The sequence below is a fragment of the Lynx canadensis genome, chromosome F1, assembly GCF_007474595.2.
Source record: "Lynx canadensis isolate LIC74 chromosome F1, mLynCan4.pri.v2, whole genome shotgun sequence".
NCBI lineage: Eukaryota > Metazoa > Chordata > Mammalia > Carnivora > Felidae > Lynx > Lynx canadensis.
This window is the reverse complement of record NC_044319.2, coordinates 31328854-31348969: the sequence shown is the minus strand read 5'-3', so window position 1 is coordinate 31348969 and position 20116 is coordinate 31328854. Positions and strand designations below refer to the sequence as shown.

General features: G+C 37.9%; 1 protein-coding gene across 3 annotated transcripts in view; it reads right to left on the bottom strand.

The window, feature by feature from the left end:
• The window catches only part of LPGAT1 (lysophosphatidylglycerol acyltransferase 1), a 91169-nt gene that overhangs the window by 61357 nt on the left and 9696 nt on the right, over positions 1 to 20116 (bottom strand). The window contains exon 1 of one of the 3 annotated variants that reach the window (XM_030302241.1): positions 5360 to 5660. The exons of the other annotated variants lie outside the window; for them this stretch is intronic. Coding sequence (XP_030158101.1) covers positions 5360 to 5432 — 73 coding nt within the window. The 5' untranslated portion in view covers positions 5433 to 5660. Of the gene's footprint in view, positions 1 to 5359; positions 5661 to 20116 lie in introns of those variants that run through there. 3 annotated transcript variants of the gene reach the window in all.

The following is a 20116-nucleotide window of genomic DNA, read 5'->3' as shown; positions in this document are numbered from 1 at the left end:
ATTGAGCTATTAAGAGGTAATGTGGAAAGTCTTCTGGCTCCACATCTATATAAACAGAGGTTTCATAACAAAATATTCCTTTAATGTAATTTCTATCACATGAAGGGAAAATGCTAGATACCTAGGCGTGGGCCTACACAATGGGAAAGCATGTAAGTGAATATAATTGCAAATAAAAAATTTTTACGTAAAATGTATCTTACCTGTTTGCTTTGTATAAGGCAGATAAATCTAGTGTGTTGGCTTATCTCAAAATTTAAATTGAATTTAGAACCCTTTGAACTGGGTTGAATAGCGTCCCCTCCCCCCCAGTTTATATCCATCCTATATCTGTAAACGGGCCCTCAACCTAAATCCAATATGACGGGTGTCCTTTAAGAAGAAGGAAATGTGGACAGAGATATACACAGGGAGAATGCCACATGACAACAGAGGTTGAGACTGGAGTGACAGATCTACAACATAAGGACTGAGGACAACTACTAGAAGCAGCAAGAAGCAAGGAAGGATCCTCACCTAGAGCCTTCAGAGAGAGCACAACCATGCCGACATTTTGATTTTAGAACTTCAAACCAACAAGAACCATGAGAGAATCAATTTCTTTTGTTTGAAGCCATCCAGCTTGTACTACTTTGTTATATGATAGCAGCCCCTTGAAACTAATATACCTCAGCCGCCTCAGCTCTCCCCATCCCTTTTCTCTCTTTTCCATTCTATTCCCCCCAAGTTATAGCTTTTTTTTTCTTATCATATATAGGGAAAAAATGGCGCTGTACTTTAAACATCTAGAACATTTCAACGGACATCTAATGTTATGCATCTTATGTTATGCATTATAAATGGCTCTCAATGTTAGTTTCTACAATCCTTTCAGGGTATAATCATTAAGAGTTAATCTAATATATGTTTTATCTTACAGCCACAACTTGGCCAAAATTTCTTTTCAAACCAAATGTCAACTTATTAAGACCCACATGGGATATTAAATCAAATAAGTAAAGGTAGCTCAAACAACTTTTTTATTAAAAAATGATCCTGATATAGTAACAAAGTCATCCTGAATTTTATAAAATCTAAATTTCATTCAATAAATTTAATTTCTGGGGCACCTGGGTGACTCAGTTGGTTGAGGGTCCCACTCTTTTTCTTTTAATGTTTACTTATTTTGAGAGAGAGAGAGAGACAGAGAGAGAGAGAGAGAGCGTGAGCAGGGGAGGGACAGAGAGAGAGGGAGACACAGAATCCACAACAAGCTCCAGGCTCTGAGCTGTCAGCACAGAGCCCGATATGGGCACTAACTGTAAGATCATGACCTGAGCTGAAGTCAGATGCCCAACTGACTGAGACACCCAGGTGCCCCTACCGTCCTACTCTTGATTTTAGTTTGGGTCATGATCCCAGGGTCGTGGGATTGAGTCCTGCATTGGGTTCTGTGATAAGTGTGGGGCCTGCTTAAGATTCTCTCTCCCCCCTGCCCACTCACGCTCTCTTTCTCTAAAATAAAAAACTCCAAAAAACCCAAACATATTTAATTTCCAATATTTATGGTATTCTTTTACCATACTTTTACCATTCCACTATATACTTCAAAGATCACTGTTAGAAAGTCATGTGACTAACAAAATCAAGGTAAAAATGTTTGTAGAGACAAATAATTTATTATGTATGAAGTAGCTATGTTCCTCAGTTCAAACCTTGCTATACCAGAAAAAGTAAGTATAATAATGGAGTCAATATCTTAACCAAGGAATAGAATTATGTGCATGTTAAAGAATAGAAGTTATGGATGCCTGCCAGTTCTTACACTGTACTTGACTGAAAGAACAAAAATATTTTAACACACTGTTCTATGAAATGTATTCTCAAAAAAGAACTGGGTCAGGTCCACTATTTCCAAAGGGAATGAAGGACAACTGAATAAAATCTGGAAGAAACTTCTCTAGTTGTAACTGAATTTTTAAAATTCTTGTTAAAAATGAAAGTCAAAGATCGTCACCTACCGCCCACCACATACACACACTTGCTCTCTCTCTTTCTCTTTCTAACTTAACAATAAACCTCCCCTAAAAGTTATAGACTAGTATTGATCAGGATAGTTCACATCTCAAAAAGAAAATAAAAACAATAAGAATCCACCACAAATTCCTTAAAAACAGTGATGCTAAAGCCATTATACTGACTCATAAAACAGAATTAATCTGAGGAAGGAAGGTTACTTAACATTTAAAAAAAACCTCACAGACTATAAACTACAAAAGGTAAATTTTACTGTAATTTATTTACTGCAAATTATACTGCGATAAGCCAGACTAAAAAACACATGCACAAATTTAGAAGACATGACTTTTTAATATGTTCTTTGAGTCAGTCAGTGAATAAACTCATACAGAAATCGAAAATCTTTTTTGGATATAAATAAGTCCTAAGTGGGTAACAGAGTACCAAAGAATCAAAAGAGCAGAAACCAATGAAATCAATAAAATAGAAAACAAAAAAAATAGAGAAAATCAATAAAATCAAATGGAGCTCTTTAAGAAAGTCAACACAGTTTTATAAACCTCTAGCAAAACTAACCAAAAACTCCCCAAATTATCAACGTCAGGAATGATAGGGCATCATTACACATACCACAAAGACTTTAAAAAACTAAGGGTATATTATGAGCAACTTTGCAAACACAAATTTGACATTTTTGAGTGAAATGAACCAATTCCTTGAAAACCACAAACTGACAAATTCATTGAAGATTAAGTAAATAATCTGAAAGTCTATCTCTATGAAAGAAATTGATTTACACAGGCAAGAACCTTCCAAAAAATAATTCTTCTGGCTCAAATGGTTATCACTGGCATATTCTACTAAACATTTAAGAACACCAATTCTAAAAAATCTCTTCCAGAAAACAGAACACATTCAAGTTTATTTTATGAGACCACCATTACCCTGATACCAAAACCAGAAAAATACAAGACTATAGACTAATATACATTAAAATCCTCAACAAATATTAGTAAGTGGAATCCAACAGTATACACCACAACCAAGTAAGATTTATCACAGGAATGCAAGGTTGGTTCAGTATCAGAAATCAATGAATGCAATCCACCATGTTAACAGTCTAAATAAGAAAAAACTTCTGACCATATTGCTCTGGTCTGAATGGTCTGAATGGTTGTGTCTCCCTAAAATTCTTTTGTTGAAATCCTAACCCCCAAAGGTGATGCTAATAGTGGGGTCTTTGGGAGGTAATTAGGTCACAAGGGTGTGGCCTTCATGAATGGGATTAGTGTCCTTATAAAAGAGATCCCACAGAGTTCTCCAGCCCATTCCACCATGTGAGGGCACAGTGAGAAGGACACAGAGAGAGCTCTCACCAGACAATGATGGCACCTTGATCCTGGACTTGCCACTCTCTAGAACTGTGAGCAATAAATGTCTGTTGTTTATAAACCACCCAGACTATGACATTTTGTATAGCAGCCTGAATGGACTAAGACACATATGAACTGATGCACAAAAAGCATTTAACAAATTTCACTATCCATTCATAATAAAAATGCTTAGTAAATTAAGAATAGAAAGGAATTTCCTCAATGTAATAAAGTGTTTCTACCCAAAACCCAAGGCTAACATAATATTTAGTAGTAATTATATACTAATGTTTTATCCATAAGATTCAGAGCAGGGCAAGGATATCAAACTCCTTTTTCTTACTTCACAGTATTCCAGAAGGCCTAGCCAATTCAATAATGCAAGAAAAAAAAAGTCCTACAGGTTGGAAAGGGAGATAAAACTGTTCATATTCACAATGGCATGACTCTATGTAGAATATCCCAACTAATCTAAAAAAAGCTTTCATTATTAATTACAGTTTAATAAAGTTGCACGATGGGGCTCCTGAGTGGCTCAGTTGATTAAGTGATCTTGGCTCAGGTCATAGTTTGTGAGATCAAGCCCTGTATTGGGCTCCACACTGACAACATGGAACAGGTATGGAATTCTCTCCTTCTCTGCCCCCACCCCATTTGTGCTCTCTCTCAATCTCTCTCAAAATAAATAAACTTAAAAAAAATAAAGTTCCAGGATACAAAGTCAACACACAAAATATCAATCTTTTTTATACTTGAAATGAACAAGAGGAAATAAAAAAATATTTAAATCCCATTTTAATAGTTCAAAAATATACTTAGATATAAATTAAAACATATAAATGGATATATATGCTAAAAACTATAAAACATTGATGAAAGAAATCAAAGAAGACCAAAATGAAATGAATATCACGTTTGTGGACTGAAAGATTCAACACAGTAAAAAGCCAATTCTCCCACAAATTAATCTACAAATACAATGTAATTCTAATCAAAGTCCCAGTAAGAATTTTTTCAGATACAATTAGATTTACTGATTTATAAATTTTATTATAAATAAGGGCCAACAAACTAGAATAGCCAAAATAAATTTGAAAAAGAAGAATAAACTTGGAGGAATCATACTACCCAATTTTAAAACTCACTATTAAGCTGCAGTAATCAAGATGGTGTGGTACTGGTGAAGGGACAGACACATAGATCAACAGAACAGAAAAGAGAATCTAGAAATAGAACACACAAATATGGCTAAGTGATTTTTGACAATGGTGTAATGTTGATCCCATGGAGAAACAAATAGTCTTATCAACAAACAAAATTACAAAAGTATGAAACCTCAACCCATACCTTATACAACAAATAATTCAAAACAGATCAGAGAGCTAAATGTAAAACTCAGAACTACAAAACCTCTAGAAGAACACTTAGGAGAATATCCATCATCCAGGTCTAGGCAAAGTGTTCTTGGACATAACATGAAAAGCACAATTCATAAAAGAAAAAAAACCAGTAAATTGGACTTCATCAAAACTTAAACCTTTTGCTAGGCAAAAGATACTGGTAAGGGGATGAAAAGACGGGGAGAAAATATAGACAATCATATAGCCAACAAAGGATTGGCATCTTTGTATCCAGAATATATAAAGAACTTTGAAAACTCAACAGTAAGATAACGAACCACCCAATTAAAAACCAGCCAAAAAAGTCAGACGCTTCACCAAAGAGGATATAAGATTGGCAAACAACCATATGAAAAGATGTTTAACACCATTAATCATTAGGGAAATACAAATTAAAACCATGATGAGCAACCTTAAACATTGATTAGAATGACCACAATTAAAAATACTGTTAATACTGAGTTTTGGCAAGGATAAAGAAAACAAACAAACCCTGGAACTTACAGATACTGCTGTTGGGAATACAGAATGGTATAGCCATTCTGGAAACAGTTTGGCAGTTTCTCATAAAGTTAAAAAGACACTTACCACACGACCCAGGAATATGGGTATTTACCCCAGAGCGGGGGCCAGCAAACTTCTTCTGTAAAGGGCCAGCCATTAAGTGTTTTAAGCTTTGTAGGCCACATAGGGTCTCTGTTTTATATTCTTCTTTTGTTGTTGGTTTGTACAAACCTTCACAAATGTAAAAGCCATTCTTAGCTCATAGGGCCATGTAAAAACAAGCAACAGGAAATTTTGGCACATGGGGCATAGTTTGTTTACTCCTACCCTAGAGAAAGGCAACTTATGTAATACAGAAACTTGAACATGAACATTAATACTGCCATTTTTCATAATTGTTAAAAACTGGAAACAGCCCAAATGTCCTTGATAGCTGAATGAAGCTGTGGTACATCCATTCAATGGAATAGTACTCAGCAACAAACAAGAACATTCTAATGATACATGCAACAATTTGGATGACTTTCACAAGCATGCTGAGAGAAGAGGCCCATCTCAAAATGTTCCATTTATATGACACTCTCAAAAAGACAAAATTAGAGTGAAGGAGAACATATCTGAGTTTGTCGGGGGTCTAGAGGTAGGGGGAGACTGTGATTACCAAGGATAGTGATTACTGCAGCATGGCAGACTTACGAATGAGTTTTGTTCTGTTTTTATTTCCTTTATTTATTTTTTTTTTTTAATTTTTTTTTTTCAACGTTTATTTATTTTTGGGACAGAGAGAGACAGAGCATGAATGGGGGAGGAGCAGAGAGAGAGGGAGACACAGAATCGGAAACAGGCTCCAGGCTCCGAGCCATCAGCCCAGAGCCCGACGCGGGGCTCGAACTCACGGACCGCGAGATCGTGACCTGGCTGAAGTCGGACGCTTAACCGACTGCGCCACCCAGGCGCCCCTATTTCCTTTATTTTTTATATTGTTTTGTTTCTCCAAATTTTCAGCATTTGACTTATTACTTTTGTAATTAAGAGAGTTCCCCTGCTCCCCAAGAACAAAGTAATAATGAAAGCTTTTACTAATACACTGCACTCTTATTTGTTTCTTTAATGTTCATTATGTCACATACACTAACAACCTCTCCCCCAAAGCAGCCTGGTCCAAATTTATTTTGTTAAATCACTGAGAGTCAAAGTAGCAAGACTTACATCTTAAGTTTTTTTTTTTTTTTCTAGTATGTTCTAATAAAAGTACTTCACTCTATGCAGAATCCTCAGTTTGCTCAGTTTTATTTTCTCAACCTTTTAGAATTTTTGACATTTTTAAGATTTTATTTATTGTTGAGAGAGAGAGAGGGAGGGAGGGGAAGAGAAAGGGAGGGGAAGAGGGAGAGAGAGAACCCCAAGATGGCTCCAAGTTGTCAGCACAGAGCCCCATGTGGGTCTCTAACTCATGAACTATGAGACCACAACCTGAGGTGAAATCAAGAGTTGGACGCTTAACTGAATGAGCCACCCAGGCGCCCCTATTTTCTCAACCTTTTAAAGAGCTTCTTTCATTTACCTATACTATACAATTAACACTATACTAAATCAGAGATCAGAACTTAAATCAAAGTTACTTTAAATTTGATTCCACTGGGACAGTTTAAGCAACATAATTCAGTAATATCTGCCTCAGATTCCTGAAATGAGTAATTAGAAGAAGGGAAATTCTAACTTCTAAAGATTATACCAAATTGCCAGGAAATAAGTGTGCAGTATAGGTACTTTTTTGCTTTGCTACTAGAGCTTTAGTTTTAGAATCAGACCATTAAAAATGGTGGGGGTCTTAGGGGCACTGGGTGGCTCAGTTGGTTAAGTGTTCAACTTCAGCTTCGGATCTGTGTCTCCCTCTCTCTCTGCCCCTCCCCCACTCATGTTCTTTCCCTCTGTCTCTCTCAAAAATAAATAAACATTAAATTTTTTTTTTCACAAATGGTAGGGGGGTGATTTTAGAAAGCTTAGAACTAGGAAGGAATTTAGAGATAGCTGGACCCAAATCTCTCTCCTCACAGGTATTTTAAATCGAGTATAAGAAACAGAACTCTTAGGCTGCTTCTTGCCTGACCAAATTAGTTGCAAAGAAAAACATAGAGATGGTAAGTATAATTAATTTACATCACCTCCTGCTCACTATCCCCCAAAGCACTGTTTCCTGTATTCATTCATTCAACTAGTTTTATTCTTTTCATAGAGAAACAGGGTTCTACCACTGTGGGAGACATAAAGGTAAACTGGGGTTCCATCATGAAGAAATTAACTCATGAATACAGTGGGAGGAATCATACTACCCAACTATCTGAGCTTAGCAAAAATAAAAGAGAGACAGAGAGAGAGAAGAAGTACAAGGTGAGGGAAAAGAGAAGTGAGAAAGACCGAAACAGAGAACATACTAAATGGTATAGGCAATTCTGCCTGCCTTTCCAGTCCACAGGAGAAAGCCCTTGTGTAAGCTTGCGACCAGAGCCATGAATCTGCTATTCCTGGTCATTTCACCTCTCATGTGCCCTCGTGTCATACCATCATCCCACTCACCAGCATCTCAATAAGCTGTATTTTAGTTTTTTAAAAGATACATTTTCTTCAATATAAAACATAAGCAAACTTTCCAATTGATGTAACATGATCCCCGCCCTCAAGAAGTTTGCTCACTTATTGAGAATAAAAGACACACTGGGGAATAATGCATTATCTATGAAAATATGTACCACAGGTGGCAGGAGGAGGAGAAATCACTGTGAGCTAACACACAAAGGGAAGAGATACCAAAGACACATGGGAACACAACCTAGGTAGACGCCTTCTGGGACAGATAGCTGGTACTTTAAAGAATGAAAAATAAGGTTATATCTGTAAATCTGAGGTCAGATAACAGATACACTTTTTTAAAAAAAATTTTTAATGTTAATTTTTATTATTTTTGAGAGAGAGATAAAGACAGAGACAGAGCACGAGGTGGGGAGGAACAAAGAGAGAGGGAGACATAGAATTCAAAGCAGGCTCCAGGCTCTGAGCTGTCAGCACAAAGCCTGACATGGGGCTCGAGCCTAGGAACCTCACAATCATGACTTGAGCCGAAGACAGAGGAAGTCAGACGTTTAACTGACTGAGCCACCCTGGTGCCCCTAAGCAATGGGACTGTGTTAAAATAGACAGCACATGCTCCACTCCCATCTCTGGGAATGTGAACCCAGATTACCATATTCTACAACTTTTTAAGTATAATTGGAAATTTGAGAGTTTTTGTGAAAGGTGAAGAAAGAGGACCTTAACACTAAAGGAAGTTTCCTGAGCAAGCGAGAAGGAATGGAATCCAAACAAAGGGACAGGCTCTTGATAGAAAAAGGACATTCTGCACTGTAACTGGAAGAATAAAAGAAAGGCTCACCAAAAGATAAGGCTGAGCAGCAGGCCTGAGCCAGGTTATTAAAGCACCAAGTTTTTTAATATTATCTTATAAACCACAGAAAGCCAGCAGGGAAAAGAAACTGGCCATATGTGGGATGGAGGAAAGGAATGAAGTTGTTTGTTAAATGGGGGTATTTTTTTAGGATGGAATGTCTGTAGTATCTTTATATCTTGGAAGACAAGGGCAAAGATAGAAGGAGCCTATAATTAGTGAGAAGTAAGAGAGACGGGATTTTTGCTTTGGATAAGAAACTATCTCCGGATGAATGAAGGTGTCAAGAAATTGGGGGGGGGGGTAGAGAAAAGGGAAGAGTCTCCAGAGCATAGTCCCAGGCCACCACCCAAACCCATGGCAAAGAGGCAATGAGAGGAGTTAAAAACTAACCTAGGAGAGAGAACTGCTCAGAAACTTATCACACATGTAGATATCCTAAGTGCAGCTGAACTAGACAAAAGTGGGGATTCCCCTAAAAATGAAAGAGAAGAAAGCAAATGTAAGCACTCATACCAGCCAAGCGCCCAAGAGGTCTTAAGAAAACAAATTCAGCCTTGGAACTAATGTAGCCTCTGGTTGGAGGCTTGACCATATTCCCAAACTTTGAAATCTAGGATAGTAAAAGAAGAAACTACTAAAAGTATAATCAAATGAGAAACGAATTAATTATACTGCATATTAGTAAGATTTTTTGATTTTAAGGAACTTTCATTCATAGTCTGTCAGTTGTTAGAGCAGCCCCATAAGGCACACAAGCCAGGTATCGGTCTTACTTAAAGCTAGGGATCAGAGAAGATATTGTACAAGGTAATACGATAAGTAAGCACTGTAAACCTGACTGAAATCCAGGTCTGCTGGTTCCTGACACCAAAGCATAGATAGGCCCTGTCTACGCAGATTACTAAGCATTCAACTAAAAGGGAGGTATGCTATGTTTTCATGGTATAATGAAAGCAGCATGGGCAGAAGACCTTCATTCACAGACCAACTCTGTCCCTTGCTAGCTCCGTCACCCACACTGAACGAGTTACTTAACTTCCACCAGTCTTTATTTCCTCACTTATTTAGTAGGACTGATATGACCTCCCTCTGAGGAAGGGTTTCAGTATTTAATTAAGCCACGTGAGAGCACTTGCTAGAAGGCCTGGCACATCGTACTCCAGGTAAGTTTCTCTTCTCACTGGAGGCATAATCAGTTATATATGGTTTGCACAGAAGTTAGCCTCCTTGATACAGAATTCAGTAGAAAGGCTTGGGAAAAACTTGGCTTTTCTTTTAAAATAGTAAATCTTATCAGAAGATAAAGAGTTCCTAAAGGAAGCAGAGAAACCAGCTCAAAAAGCAAACCCTAAAGAATCTAAGGTCATGAGAAGAAAACAACACCATTTCAAGATTCAGTGGTAATAGCATGATGAATATAAGAACATGACATAAGAGGAGAGGGGCGCCTGGGTGGCTCAGTTGGTTAAGTGTCTGACTCTTGATTTTGGCTCAGGTCATGATCTCACGGTTTGTGAGTTCAAGCTCCACGTTGGGCTCCACGCTGGCAGCGTGGAGCCTGCTTGGGCTTCTCTCTCTCTTCTCCTCTGTCTCTGCCCCTCCTCTACTCATGCTGTCTCTGTATCTCAAAATAAATAAATCAACTTAAATTAAAAAAAAAAGAATATGACATAAGAGGAGAGAATAGGGACTATAACTAGAATACACTGTAGGTGTAAGGTGCTTCTCACTGAGCAAAGAGTTTAAACCTGGAGTCCATGGAGTCCATACATGGACCTCAGAGTTGTGAACCCTTTGAAACTGTAAAACTGTGAGCATGTGCAAAGGTGCTATGGTAAATCCAAAAATGCCCACCCTCCACCCCACAAGACATCCACATCAAATCCCTGGAACCTGTGAATAAAGGATCTTGAGAGGAACTTATTCTGGGTTATCCAGATAGCCCTAAATCAATGATAAGTGTCCTTATTACAGACACACACAGAACACAGAAGAGGCAGCAATGTGACCCCAGAGGCAGAGGCTGGAGTGATGCAGCCATAAGTCCAGAAATGCCTACAGCTACCAGAAGCTGGAAGAGGCAAGGAATGTCACCTGGAGTCTCTGCCCTGTTGGCACATTGACGTGAACTTCTGGTCTCCAGAAATATGCATGAATAAATTTCTGTTGTTTTACACGCTTCTGGAGTAACCTGCCATGGCAGTCATAGGAAATTAATACAGGTGCACTGTTCTAGGGGGTGGGCCCATAACTTTTATCAGACTCTAAAAGCAATTCTTATGAATCCCAATGGGTAAAACAACTACTACTGTAGAGGACAGAGCAAAACTGTCTATAAACAGATGAACTGGAAATTTTTTAAAAACCTACAAAACAAGTCACTACTTGGATACGGTCCCATAGTTGGTACATGTTGAAGTAAGAAAATAAGAAGCTGTCCTCTGGCATCTAATCCAATATCCATTTCATTAGCTCTTGGAGTTTAACCCTACAAAATGCATGAAAGAACAGTGACTCCCAAACAACTAAACAGCTTATTAATGTACTGAATCAGAATCTCCAGGATGGAGGAAAACACACATACATAAAGCTCCTCTAATAATTCAGATGTGCAGACAAATTTGGGAACTACTGCTATTGGGCAGGGGTCAGTAAACCTTTTCTGTAAAGGGTCAGATAGTAAAGATTTTAGGCTATTAAGGCCAAGAGGCAATATTGAGTATATTACATAGGTATTTCCATAACAAATTTGTTTGCCAACATATTTCTACAAATTTTTGGTGGACAAAATTAAAAATATAAAATTGAATACAACTTTTGCAATACAAGTCTACAAATAAGAACCACGGAATTCTCTCTTGGGAGGAGGTAACATTTCACTTAATTGGGGTTCAAAGTGTTTCCTATCAGACTGACTGCAAATGGTGGTGTGTAAAAACCAGGATATGGAGATTTACAAAAGGAACAAGTCATGGGCTGGATTTGGCCCAAGAGCTGCAGCCTGGCCCAAGAAAGGTAAAAGGAAGAAGAACTACAACCCCTGCCCTTAAGAAACTGACAAATTAAAGAGACAGGAACAGCAAAAGTAAAGCACAGTGAAAAACCTGAAGCGGAATTCGGCATGTTTTATTTGTGGGGCAGTATATCCTAACTGTTTCAAACACAAACGGTCTTTATTAATGTCAGAAAATATGGCAGGCATCTATACAGTAGTTCTTCTACCACTGAGTGAAAATCTCCATAACAAAAAGCAACAACAAAATGTCTATGATGCTTTTAAGGGATTTATTAATTAAAACAGCAGCTACATATGTTTGGAAAATATTAACACATATGTACAAGACACATCATTTATTCGTCCACAGACAGCGCTTAACACGCATGTGGATTCTTGACCCTGAGAGAACTCTGAAGCAGTGCAGCCCAACAGGTAGGAACACAATTACAGAGTAGATGGCAAAGTGGTTCAGAAAGAAAGTTAACAGTGGAGGCTATAGTGGGTGGAGGAGGGGGACTGTAGCCGGCGCGCCAAGGGCACAAGGGGTGAAAGCGCCTGGTGTGGGGATCCCAAACAGACCAGGTCCGTTAACTGGCAGTGACAAAACACAAAGGCAGAGAGACGAGTGGTGGTGAAGCAAGAAAGGAATTTATATCAGGGAGGCCAACACCAGGAAAACAGCGGACAGTCTCAAAGACTGTCTCCAAAATGTCGAAAAGACTTCCAGGATTACGTAAGGCAAATGTGGGGCAAAGAAGGGTAGGTACGTGCAGGTAGGCAGTGAAGGTTAAATTGATCATCCTCTTGGGGTCAATCGTGGATGGGGGTCTTGCTGGCTCAGGGCAGTCCTTGTTGCTTGAGGGCGTAATTTTGGTTCCCCTCGGGGGATGCTTTGCCCTCAGGGTCTTCTGCCTGAGCCAAGAGATAAGCTAGAAAGAAAAACCCAACTAAAAAGTTTGAGGTCAAAAGGGAGGAAGCCAAAGTCCTCTTTCGGGATGTCAGGGGTTTATGTAAGTAGGTAGAAATTTTCAAGAAAACTGAAGAACAGATTTGAGGGTGTTCAAACACACACACATACAACCACAGACCCAAAATGATTGTCACTTAGACCTAGTTCTCAAACTGGTGCCTAATATGTAATCTAACTGCAGTTCCAACCTCCCCCAGAAATGTAGTCTTAACCTGGTCAGCCAGGAATTTTTCAGTCTGCACCAATGAGCCTGTCACGCACTCTGGGTTCTCTCTATCCCCTAAGGAAAGATGAGGTAATGTGCATAAGACACCTTGCCTTAAAAAAAAAAAAAAAAAAAAAAAAAGAGCTTGCTAGGAACTTTCTTGCCCCGCCCTTCCCCCCCAACTACAAAATCGTCCCATTTTTGTACAAATCCTGGGAACACCTCCCTACCTGCCAGATGGGCTGCTGCTGACTCACAAATTATTTAATAAGGCCAATTAGATCTTCAAATGTACTTGAACTTTGTTATTTAACAGGGGAGAGGAAGAACATCAATGAGAGAACGAAGAAGGGTTGAGGGAGAGCAGCCTGAGTAATAAGAGCTCAGAACGGACCAAATTATGGAGACGCCGCATCACCATCTGTCTCTGCCACCAGAGCCAACGGTTAAGTGCTTTCCATGAATTGTATTGAACCCTGGTAAGTATGCCCTCATTCAATCTCCTCTAAGAATGGTTTCCTAAACATCTGAATTGTGTAAGTAAATGACCATGGTTTCATCATGAACTACTCTAAGTGGTTCAAAATCTAGACTTTTCCATCTTAAAAAATTTAAAAAAAAATTGAAAAGCCTTCTCTTGACCCAATTTCTCTCCTGCAACTATGCAACTATTGCCCTCTATTCTTTGACAGCCAGACTTTTGGTAAGTCACACGTTCATGTTTCCATTAGACCTCCTCCCATTTGTCATCACCTCCAATGCACTACAATCTAGTTTCCACTCCTACCACCTCGAAGAAGCTGCTCCTGCAAAATGCAGTAAAAGAATAAATCAGCTCTGATCTTACAAAACAGACTGTCAGCAGCATTCACCCAGCCCTTCCCTTGAAACGCTGCTGACTTCTGCCACCACATTCCTAGGGCAGGCACACCTTTGGCTTCTCTAGCCTTTCCTTCTGAGGCTCAAGCATCCCGCTCTCCCCAACCTCCAAAATGTCAGCATTTCCTCAGTCTGGTCCTGGGCCTCTCATCACTCAGTACTTACAATCTCTCTAGGTGACCTCCTTCAGCCTCTGGCTTTAAATACTATTGCTAATTTCCCAATTCTTCCTTCTAGCTCAGGTTTCTCCTGTGTGTTTTGGACTGTATATCCATTTACAGTGCAGAGCTCCACTAAGGTGCTTCTCATCCTACCCCATGCCAAATTTTTATCTTTCCTCTCAACGTTGCCTCTTCTGAGATTCCGCATCTACCCAGCAGCTCACACTGGAAACCCTGTCATCCCTGTCACCTGCCCTTCTACTACATCCTCTATGTCCTATCGCTCAGAAACTCCTGACCATCTTCCTCCTATAAAACTCTCCAATTGGTTCACTTCTTTCCATCTCTACTGCCATCACCTAGACCAGGCTACTGTCACCTCACCCGGATAAAGTGAGAATCTTCCCAAGGGCATCCCCTGCACACCCTCACTTTCTCTAATCCATTTCCACAAAGCAGGCAGAGTACAGAATTACAAATGTGAATCTGATTCCGTCATTCCCTTACTTAAAATCCTTGAATAGTTTCCTCTTAGGATAAATTTCAAAATCCACAACACGCGCTACACGACCTCAATGGACTTGGCTTCCTCAGCTTCCCTTCATCCCCCAACCCTGCTCCTCTCTGCCACATTCACTCCATGCTGCAGCAACCTGGCCCTCCTTACTCCCTACACTTGTTCTCTGCAGCCCTTTTCACAGTTGTGATCACATGGTTACCATGTGACTCCTGTTGTCTCCCACAGAAAAAGTCAACTGCAGAAGAACAGGGGCAGTGCTGTTTTATTTGCCACCATTCCCCCACCACCAGCACAGTGCCTGCAGAGGAGGCAGTCAGAACACTGTTAAACATAAATGCTTTGAAGATTTCATAACTTATAAACATCAACACTAGTTAATATTTCAGCTGGACTATGGCTTAAATTACTAATGATAAATTATTTTTATTTCTTGATTAGAGAACTTTATTGAGCTATACTATTAACTACACTTGAGTGTTGTCAAATGTATTTCTCAAACTATCCCATGTTAGCTTTTATTCATTTAGACATGCTTTTCCCCAGAGATTAACACAGCTGTTTTCCTAGGCATTAATATAATAATAATATTATTATTACTGTTATTATTTATAGAATAACAAATACCATGCTATTCACGTTACACTTAAGCTTCATATGAGATAAATATAACCTCCATTTTTACAGGTGGTAAAACTAAGGCTCAAATAAGTAAGTAGCTTGAAATTACACAACTAGCAAGTGGTGGTGACAGGAACTAAATTCCTACTAACTCAAAAGTCAAGGACTTTTTCTAATATATCATGCTATCTCTAACATCACACTTACTTAGCAATATCTATTATTTGTTAAAAATACATTTGTATATAAGTATCTGAGGCTTAAAATTTCTTTAAATGATTCAGTTTTGAAATTACTGCCCTGGGGGGATGGGTAAAATAGATAAAGTGGACCAAGAGAATACTTATCATGATGAGTATTGAGTAATGTATAGAATTTGTTGAATCATTGTATTGTACACCTGAAACTAATACAACACTGTATATTAAGTATACTTCAATTAAAAAAAGTAAAATAAAAATAAAATGACTGCCCAACTCAGTCTCTCATATACAAAAAGCAATTTTATTCCACCCATAAAAAACAGCCTGCAATTCTTATTGAAAATGACACCCTTGTTCTTTATCTATGTAATCCATACTTTATTCTACAAAATAAATTTAGCTTCCAGTTAATTTTCTTCTCTGCAAGGAACTAACTTAACTTTAAAAAATGGAACCATCACCTTAAGGGAAAATGCGCATTCTGATCTCTTTTTCAGAAAACTTTGCACCTGGTACATTTTGGACACACAGTTCATAGCAAACTCAAGTATTCCCAAAGGCATCTATAAAAAATAAAAACTATGTCCAAAATCCTTTTGGTTGGAATTAATCTAGATCATACTCTCTAGCACAGTATCTTACAAATTAATAACTTTACTAACTGGCAGCAGGCAGTCAATAAATATTTGATTGATCGATCACACAAGATACAACTGAAGTTCTGTTTTCTTGAGAGAGCAAACTAGAAATAGTTATTCCCTATAACCATATTTCTAAGACAACTACTAGCAAAACACATAACTAGGAAGCATCTCCTCAATAAAGAGGTAGGAAGGGGTCACTTAATAACCCAGATCTGAATACTAATTCATACTGATTCCAATCAATTCCAGTTGATTTTCAACAAGGGTGCCAAGATCGTTCAATGTGAAAGGAACAGTGTTCTCAACAAACACTAGGACAACTGGATATCCACAAACAAAAAATGAAGTTTGGACCCTTATCTTACATCATATAGAAAAATTAACTCAAAATAGATCAAAGACCTAAATATAAAAGCTAAACTCAAAAGGTAGCCTAAGTGTAAATCTTCATGATCTTGAATTGGGCAATGGTTTCTTAGATACTACACCAAAAGTATAATCAACCAATGAAAAAACAGATGGTGTAGTATACAGAATATAGAAAGAAACTTAACAATAAGTTTCGATAAAAAGACAGTAAGAGATAAATAACCCAACATAAAAATGGGCAAGGGATTTGAATAGACATTTCTCCAAATATACACAAATGGCTAATGAACAAATGAAAAAATGCTCAACATCATTAGTCATCGGAGAAATGGAAATCTAAATTATAATTACATACACTAGGATGGCCAAATTAAAAGGACAACAAAAGCCCAGAAAATAATAAATATTAGTGAAAATGTGAAGAAATTGGAACTCTTCTACATTGCTGGTGGAAATGTACAAGGGGACAGCTGCTATGGAAAACAATTTGGCAGTTCCTCAAAAAGTTAAACATAGAATTATCATATGACACAGCAATTTGACTTCTAGGTCCAAAAGAATTGAAAACATACGTTCACACAAAAATTTGTACATGAATGTTCATCGCATTATCCACAATAGCTAAAATGTGGAAACCCAAATATGCACCAACTGATGAATGTATAAACAAAATGTAGTCTATCCATACAATGGAGTATTATTCAGCCATACAAAGGAATGAAGTACTGACATGTTACAATATGGATGAACCTTGAAAACATTATGCTAAGTGAAAGAAGCCAGACACAAAACACCACATATTATACAATTCCATTTATATGAAACATCCAGAATAGGCAAATCCATAAAGACAGAACACAGATTAATGGTTGCCAGGGCTTGAAGGGAACAGGAAATGGGGAGTGACTGCTAATTGGCTTGGGTTTCTTTTGGGGGTGATGAAATGTTCTGGAATTAGTCAGTGCTGATGGTTGTACAATCTTGTGACTATACTAAAAAGCACTGAGGGGCGCCTGGGTGGCGCAGTCGGTTAAGCGTCCGACTTCAGCCAGGTCACGATCTCGCGGTCTGTGAGTTCGAGCCCTGCGTCAGGCTCTGGGCTGATGGCTCAGAGCCTGGAGCCTGTTTCCGATTCTGTGTCTCCCTCTCTCTCTGCCCCTCCCCCGTTCATGCTCTGTCTCTCTCTGTCCCAAAAATAAATAAACGTTGAAAAAAAAAAATTTTAAAAAGCACTGAATTGTACATTTTAATACAGTGAATTTTATGCTATGTGAATTATACTTCAATTTAAATATATATATATTATATATTCTTAACACTAAATCCATACTGATCATAGTTTAGTCCTCTGATGATTCAGAAACATCTTGATGTATTTAACTCTACAGATGTTTTTTCCCTTAAAGTGCCAAATAATGCAAGCTTCGAATTAACAGCATATGCAAAACATGTCTTATGTACATGATTCACAATGGTTTCTTAAAGTTTAATGAGTAGAAAAAAAGTTTACAGAAGGTGCTATGCTAGCAAACTTTATCAGATCTATTAAACCCTAAGAAAAAGTATAACTTCATAACTAAAATTTATGCATGCTTTTTACAATACTAGTTTTTAACTATCTTACTATAATTTAGAGATACAGAAATCAACTGGGCTTGCCTTGTTCTTCATATTTCAAAATATGAAAAGCAAAGGGAAGGAATTTTAATAATCTAGATTTTATACGATTATATTCAGAAGATGAAATGAAGGTTCTATTAATTAATGAGTGTACAAATAGAAGGAAACACTTCACTAGCTTAGAAATATAGTACATGAATTGAAAAACCTTGTGGCCACAGTTCTTACTAATGGCACTTCATTTTTTAGTTCCCATCACATGCCTCTGCTACATGAAATCCACAGCCGAGGTCTCTAACAAACTTTCAGTTTTCAATGATAGAACTCATGAGTTTATAGGCACTTGTAAGGCATATACATGCAAAACTATCAAATGCCTACCAGAAAGAGACTAGTAATTGTTATTTGAGGTTCCATTTTGTTTTGTTTTAAATGAACATCATCTATGCCTCTGGGATGCAGGCAGGTAATGTAAATGAGCAAAGCAGGCCCAGAGGAAGACAAGGAAGGAGTGGGATATCTCAGGTGAACTAGAGATCCCAGGCCCCATCTAAAGGAGGTGGCCATCACTTAGCTCCAGCAAACTGCTGCCAGACAGGAATGAGGACCCAGCACAGCTGGAATTCCAATTTCCCAAGGAAGTCTTGGTTTTATTTTTTATGTTCTGTGAAATCTCCCTAATTTCAAAATGTTGAGAACTAATTTAAAAAAAGTTGAAATAGTGCAAAGGGCCAATAAAGAACATCAGCTATAGAATATGGCCACGAGTTTGTAAACTCTGAAAAGAAACTCTTGAAACTAGTTTATAACAAACTACAAATACACTATAACAGATTTAATATATAATATAATTTATATAACTAATATATATTACACATATGCTCAATATATATAATGCATGTAATATATTCTAAATATACTTACTGAGGTTTGAGGAGCATGAATACAAAAGTTTGTCCATCCTTAAAGTTTTCCAGGTGATCCACAGACCAGACCCTAAAGACTAGTATTAATATTACATTTCATTCATATTCCTTACTGAATTCTTACCAAAGGTAACTCACTCCTTCCATTCGTTTTGGTGACTTTTTTTTACTGCAGCCAAGTAGAAACAGAGTGGATGTCTTACCTACACTGACAAGTAGTCCAAGAATCAAAACAGTTTGGGAACCACTAGGAGGGGAAAAATTAGGGAAGCTATTTCTTGATTTTAGACAGACCTTAAAGAAAATTAATTAGGGGAGCACCTAGCTAGCTCGGTCAGAGGGGCATGCAACTCTTGATCTCAGGGTTATAAGTTCGAGCCCCACTTTGGGTGTAGAGATAACTAAAAGAAATAAAAATTTTTTAGAAAAAGAAAATTAAGTGGTAAAACTTGTCTCCAGTTTCTAACAATCAACTAGTAGTACAACAGAATGGTGACAGAGCTATCTGAATTACACATAGTTGAATAAAAATCTTGTGTTGTATTTTCTGATACGAACATGGGGAGTTATAGACAAGAGTCTGAAAAATACACATAGCAACAAGGAAAAAGAGAAAAAAAAACTTTACAAAACTTCTCTTTTAGCAAACCTAGGAGAAAAACAAATATATAAAAACTCCAAAAATCATGAGATCAGGACTGAGATCAAACAAGACTGATATCAGACAGAATCTGTGATGGGAGTGAAAAGCAGAGACAGAGACAGAGACAGAATATGGCATGTGATGAGGATTGTGGCAGATCTCCAAAAACAACAGCAAAAACGCACTTCCCTAAAGAGAAGGGTTTACATTGGCACACTCAGGCTGTGTCCCTCCATTCACAGCCACAAAGGAAGGAGTGGGAAGTCCAGAATTGGTGGCAAAAAGCCACCTAAATTCAGTCTGGTTTGGAGAAAAGCAGAGGACCTGTGGCAACATAGAGAAGCACACCCAGGTGCCATATGTAAAAAAGACTTTCTCTGAGGCAGAAATCTGGAATCTACCTTGGCCCTCCTACCCGTACCTCCTGCAAATAGCTGACTGTGAAGAATCCAACGCATTAAGGTACAAGGAATAAAAAGGTAACTGTCACAGCATTCACTTAGAGATACCGTAAGAAAAATGGTAGAAATGAGCAGCACAATGTACCAAATGTCAAAGAATGCTCACTAGAAAAATATTACACTATATAAGATAAAAATTATAACTAAATATCTCGTATGAATTTAAGAAAATCAGTGAA